This window comes from Choristoneura fumiferana, chromosome 14 (assembly GCF_025370935.1).
Source record: "Choristoneura fumiferana chromosome 14, NRCan_CFum_1, whole genome shotgun sequence".
Taxonomy (NCBI): Eukaryota; Metazoa; Arthropoda; class Insecta; order Lepidoptera; family Tortricidae; genus Choristoneura; species Choristoneura fumiferana.
Window position 1 is genome coordinate 12,817,053 of NC_133485.1, and position 6,742 is coordinate 12,823,794.

Below are 6,742 nucleotides of genomic sequence, written 5' to 3' on the forward strand. Positions count from 1 at the left end.
TGCCACGGTTTACAGAACACTCGTGAGCTTAATCAGAATCATAGATAATGTCGCACGGAATATTAATTGGAAGGCTGTTTGATGTCGTGCCTTCTTCTTTTAGCTTAGGAAGAAAAAGGTTGCTTATGTCACGGACATTACAAAGCCGAAGACGGTCAGTCATTTACCCCGGATGTTGCTAAAATGTTCGCGCACGGTACCTAATGTGAGATGTGAAAAAACAAGGATTTAAACAATTTCTAAATAAATACCCACACGCTAAAAAATCTTAAATCTTTAAATGAAGTCATAACGTAAATTTTAGCCAATTCTTCTTTAAATAGGTATTATAAATACTGTCAAGAATGTGATTAGACTTTCTCATTCATAAACGCTTGATAAGCTTTTGTTAACTTGACATTACCTACTTTTTTTTTATTTACTAAAAGCATTGGCATAAGGCCATCAGCTTAGACCAATTTTACAAAATATAAAAAGGCATTAAATAGTTGCTCTATCTGTCACTTCATCAACACAACACGACTTTTTTTAAAACATATTTGTAATAAGAATTTTTTTTTTATGAATAACGGGGAAGAAACTTTCAAAATTAAAAGGAAAATTGTTTCTCCACAAAGTTGTACGAAACAACAGCGTATATTTTGCCATTACCGCTCTACCTACTTTGAGGAGGAGCGTGTCCAATCTATTAATTTTATATTAAAGTGGACTTACAAATATATCCATTTGTGTAGAAACAAGGTGTTTGTTTAATTAAGTTCTTTGAAGTCGGATAAAAAAGAAATTAAAGCAAATACTGTTCTGATGCGTCACAGTACAACACATGCATCAGAAGTTATACAGTCGGTTTAATTTATCATTCTTTATCGCCACAGATCCAATTCAGTGACGGTCAACCTCAGCCTATCATCAAACCTCAGACCGACGATATGAGTGGAACACATATCTTATATAATTGAACGCGATACAAAACTAGAAAATAAAACAATTGTAGTAAAAATTATAAGTATCTGTTGATAAATAAGAAAGATACGAACGAATGAAGTTGGATATAATCGGATCTCTCTTTCTAAGTGAAAAATTAAAACGTCCATATCTTCTTTTTTTTTAAGATATTTAAAGCAATATTTCACAACTCAGACTGTCAAACAATAAAGATATACTTATTATTATTTATTACACAAATAAAAAAAACCTGCATATCCCCTATTTGGAAAAAAGTAATGAATGTACTGGAGTACATCATAGCGTTAGCGTTAATAGTACATTGTGTCTTAAGGGAGGTAAATAAGGAATTACGAACGAGAGTCTATTAGAAGCCTGAAGTCGAAGATGTGAGTCGATGTTCGTAATTCTAGTACCGCCCGTGCGACATACAATGTTTTTCATCACATTTGCGAGTAAAATGTTTAAAGAAAAAATTTAATTGTTCCAAATATTGGCGATACCTTAGGCTGTGCTCTTGGCAGCGCCGCCCTCCCCCTCCCCCTCCCGCAGCATGCGCCGCAACGTGCGTGTGCATGTAGACCATGTAGTAGTCCTGCTGCAGGAGCGCGCGCACGGGCCACGGGCACGCGGCACGGCGCAGCAGTACAAGTACGCACATTGACTCATTTACCGACCTTGGGCTTTATGACAAGAAAATTTGTACGGGCAATGAATCATTTACCGACCACGGGTTTCATGACAAGCACATTAAGGTCGAGGGTTTTATTTGGGGGGTTGCAACCAAGGTAGCCTGCATGTTATGACACTGTTTACGAGCAAGTGTGATGAAAAATATTAAAACCATGCAGGGTTTGAAAGCTCATCACAACGCGCTTAATTTTATTACCTATATTAGGTTAGGTTTACTAATATGTATTCCGTTTGCGTCCGATATGGAAACAGGCCCGACGTCGGTACAATATCGGCACTCACGGCTAAGCCTTAAATCTTGGAAATCGAATGTCAACTTTAACATGACTGTAAAAGTAGTTTCACGTTGTAAAAAAGTTTAGTTTAGTTTATTTATTCACTCAATATAAGATTACATTATACATAATTTACGTAAATGTCAGTTAAGTATAAGAATTTATATTGAAATCGTTAAAATTATAAATAAGATTAATAATAGTATTAAAATAAAATTCCAATCATGTCATGATGCAAAAAATAACAATTAAAATAAGATTGGTTCTCCTCTAGGGATCGCCATACATAATTACAACGCATTAAAAAATAAAGCTTTGTATAAAATGTTATAGGTCATAAAACCTGGAGTTAATGTAAATAATGAAATAAAATATAAGGGTCTCATAATATAAAATAATGTAAGGCTATTAATAATAGTGTAATATTGATCGAGTGATTTCTCTTATTTGTATAGTTACATGTTTTCAAACTATTGCGAATACTAATGGGTAAAGTGGTAGGCAAAAGAGCAGTGGATTGTAGAAAAAAATCGTGGCTACGCTATATCCGGTAATAGGCAGGAATTAAGTGCGCTGCAGAGCTTTCCCAACTTCCAAAAGACCGATTCTGACATGCCACTACCAAACTTCACTAGTTGGTGAGGCAATTGAAGAGAGAGATACTTACACGCTAGAGAGAGATCAAAAACAAAAGTAATACTTTTCCTGTGTGTGGTTTCCTTAATTTAATTTTTATTATTTGTTGTTGTAGCGGCAATATAAGTAAATTTAAACGAAACAGCATCCGTTGGAATCGCGTCGTACTAAATAGTAAATGTGTATTTATTTTTACAATGGCCAGCTCTAGATATGGGATCGATTAGCAGTTTTGGCTTACAGTAATCAATGTCCGCTCAGGATCTGGCCGGGAGCCAGCCGCGACCAACAACAATTATTTGGCTCGGTCACACAAACAAAAGAAGACAGATAACTGTCTGCTATAGTGACGCTGCTGTATGCGTTGCGTGATTTGGATGCATACGATGCCACACGTGTGGCATTGGAACACTGCTTTCTAGACTCTTATCTATATTCTGAACATAATAAAACATAAAACAGTAAACCACAATTAAATTATACATAACTATTGACAAAACTATCCTTAACTTAAAATGTGTAATAAAAAAAAAACAGTTCCCTTAGGTGAGGTTCCGAAAATGCTGGCAGAGGCTGAAAGAGAGATCTTTGAATAGCTAGGCAATTTTTTTGTCCGTGGAACCTACTAGCTCGCTGGCGCTGCCAAGAGCGCAGTCAACGGTAACGGCATTTTTTTTTTAATATTAGTTTTTCTTTTACAAATATACAGTTTTAATCGCAAATGTGATGAAAAAATTTGTATGTCGCACGGGCGGTACTAGAATTACGAACATCGACTCATTAAAGTCTTCGACTTCGGGCTTCTAATAGACTCTCGTTCGTAATTCCTTATTTCGCGCCCTTAAGACACAATGTACCATTGATAAGTACCAGAAGAATTTCGTTGAAACCCTCTGAATTACAATGCCTTTCGAGTGGGCAAAGTTCACAGGCCAATACTTACGTTGTAACCAAGTGCCTTCCTTCTTACAAACCATAGAAATAGCTATATAGCTATAGCTCTCTCCTGACCGAGTTCGGCCACAGCGACTGCTAAAACTATTAGACGAGAGGGCTAAGGTTGTTCGCCCGTTCATGTGACATTAAATGACTGCAATAGCCAATTTTTTCGAAAACGTGCACACACATTGACATTATAGACTAACACATAAGCAGAAAACATGCGCTGAGGTAAAAGTGCACGTATACTACGATTTGCCGCGCGATGTCGCAACACCCATAATTTAAGCCCCGTCTAACGTTCAGTTTGGGGGCTAGCTAAAATAGTGATGTTGCTTCACATAATTAGTTAATTCATATTTACTTATAAAGAGTTCTTTGTCAAAATAAAATTATTCTTTTGTGAAGAAATAAGTAGTATTTTTTCTTTAAAACCGGGTATTGTACTATGAATTATTTTTCCTGGTACATTCCCGGCCATGACGTAGGTTTTGTACAAGGAAAAAAAATCCTACTCCAAAACCCGGTTCATAAGGGGATTCATACTTAACAAAGCTGCTATAGTGATTTTTTAAATTATTATGAAACGAAAGATTTTATTTATTTCATTTATTGTTGTATGTCTCATAATAAATTAACAATATTTTTTTTCCAAATTATATGAAGTCAAACTTCGTCGCCTGCTTGTAAAAATCGATTTTAAAAATACTATGAATGATTAACAAAAGAAAAAAAATGATGTCAACAAACCTATAGATTAAAAAAAATAGCAGACATGAAAAAGGTTTTATCGATTCAGATTATCGAAACTGCCCCATCACTTGCCCCCAAACTGAGCGTTAGATAACGTGGTTTTATCATATCACTACGATTTTCATGTACGTGTAACCATGGCAGACATGTCGTACAAACAAACAGCCGCTCTTACTGTGTATTACATGCAGTTCTCAATTTTGCATCCGCAGTTCTATTTGGACAGCAGAATTGGAATCCTAAAATGAATCAAGTTTCCAAGCGGAATATGGTTAGGCAAACTCATTTGATATGTTCTGGGACACGTTTGAGTTTTAAAATGCACGGTATCTTTGTATGGAGCTTAGTTTACGTGTAGTTGAATGCAGTAGCAAAGTATTATATTATATGACGCCTCCATACTTTTGACATATTACCTATTTTATTTGCCTAAGTTGAACTAAGTAAATTATTGGATGATATCACGTTTAGCTGACGTAAATGCTTAGAGACAGGACAGGTAGTCTTTTGAACGTGATAATCTTTACTGTGAAGGTTGGAAAATGCATATACAGAAAGTATTTAAATCATAATCTTGGATCATAATGCACAGATACGTTATTTACAATAAGTACTTATTTAAAATTGATGTATCTTAATACCAATTCCCAAAAGTAAAGCTTTAAAATTTTTGAAAGAGTTGGTATCCGATGCAAAATAAATTAAAACATCTTTTTGCAAATACGAGTAGGAAACTAATACTGCAAGTAGAAATTGTGTTATTTTATTTTTGTGCCTTTTTACATATTAACAAGCTATTGCGGTGTGGCTTTAAACTTACACAAACTTGTTATAACAACACTTACCACGGACATGCAGAACATGAACACAACACTGACATAATTCTTATACTTAATCGGTTTATAATGTTCATCATTTCTTAGGCGTACCTAGTCGTTAGTAACCATTATACATAATATGATAGGTGGGGTTTTCAGAAAAAATATACCCGTTTTGCCTTAATTATCCGTAATTTTCCATACAAAATTTATTAGTCAGTTTTGTGATGGTCCATACAACATGTATGGTTAACTGCGTGACAAAACTGACAGTTAAAAGTGGGACACTTTTTTAGCGCTTAAATCAATAGTTCTCGTGATTCTGAGTAGAACTAAATAACCCAAAATTTGTTAGGTTTTAAAAAAAAGTGCAGGGTACACTTTTTTCTGAAAATGCCCAGGTACACCATTAAATAATAGTGAAGTTTTCATTCTGGATATTTTACTGTAAGGTACTAGAGTTCCTGAATTAGGCGAAGGCATACGCAGACTATTGTTCGCATACAACAATTAGATCGTACTTATTCATCTTGCTTGGGGTCAAAAAGATCGAGATCTTTACATGGACGAAGGGTTGAATCCTGGACCCGCTTTAATACTGGTATTATTGGTAACAGTTTTAAGCCCTAGTCCATGGGTAAAATACAGGTAGGTACGTGCCACCACCGGTATTTTGGTACTGGCCACCCCTGACAGAAACACTAAGCCTTAAATGAAAACTTTACTATAAAATCTACCTACCCTGAATACTATGACAGTTATTCAATAGTATTTTCTGATACAGCTGACGAGAACGGCTCCATCTCGGAGACGATCCCCGACCGGCCGGTGGAGCTGAAGAACTTCGCCAAGCTGTGCGACCAGCGCCGCAAGTTTCCCGTCCTTTACAAACTCGAGTTCCAGGTACGTAATACATCCCCAGTCCTGTTGACAAAATCCTTCGAAACACTAACCAAGCAAGAGCGGTTTTTCATCTGGTTCTACTTTAATTGAACGTTTTAAACGCTCACTGCCCAAACGTTGATCGGTAATACACGCAATGTATTAGAAAATAAATCGACGTATCGAAATAGTGGGCTACTCTACCTATCTAATGTAATAGGTACTTTTAAAAGAGCAATTTTTGCATATTTATTTATTTCGGATATCTCAGAAACAGCTCTATTTTCATGATTATTAGGATATATCTGGGAAAACATGTAATTTTGTGATTCGCCTCCTAGGTTCTAAATATTATTACTTTACCTACCTTTCATAATAAAGGTGTGTTGCTCGAAAAACTTTTCGCGTTAAGAAACTAACTAATGCCTCACTTAAGTCTGGTCTTAAGAGCTTTATTCACTATGGGGAAGTGATGGAATTAAGCAGCGAAGCATTAATGTGACTTATTAGATTGCTATATTGGAAGTTTGCTGGCTGGAACCAACTAGGTGAGCGAGGAAATGCCGTACGAATGTGGTCAACGTCTCCTCGTCTGGTATTTGGAAGTCGGCGAAGTGTATGCTAGTTATGTACTTTGCAAATTTATGAACTGATTTTGGCAAATATTAAGAGTCACTGTTGCGGAAAATCGGACGGAAGATTCTGAGAATTATGAAAAAAGACAACATAAAAGGAATACTTCGGGCAAGGCAGTATGAACAGAGCTTCGGAATTGAGTCACTTGTTGTTTGGTTTGGGATA

At 35.9% G+C, this 6,742-nt stretch overlaps 1 protein-coding gene across 1 annotated transcript in view; it reads left to right on the forward strand.

The window, feature by feature from the left end:
* Ptp36E (protein tyrosine phosphatase 36E) overlaps positions 1-6,742 on the forward strand; it is a 265,667-nt gene that overhangs the window by 144,630 nt on the left and 114,295 nt on the right. Inside the window, exon 4 of the mRNA XM_074097823.1 lies at positions 5,844-5,962. Within this exon, the coding sequence (XP_073953924.1) occupies positions 5,844-5,962 (119 nt within the window). The remainder of the gene's footprint in view (positions 1-5,843; positions 5,963-6,742) is intronic.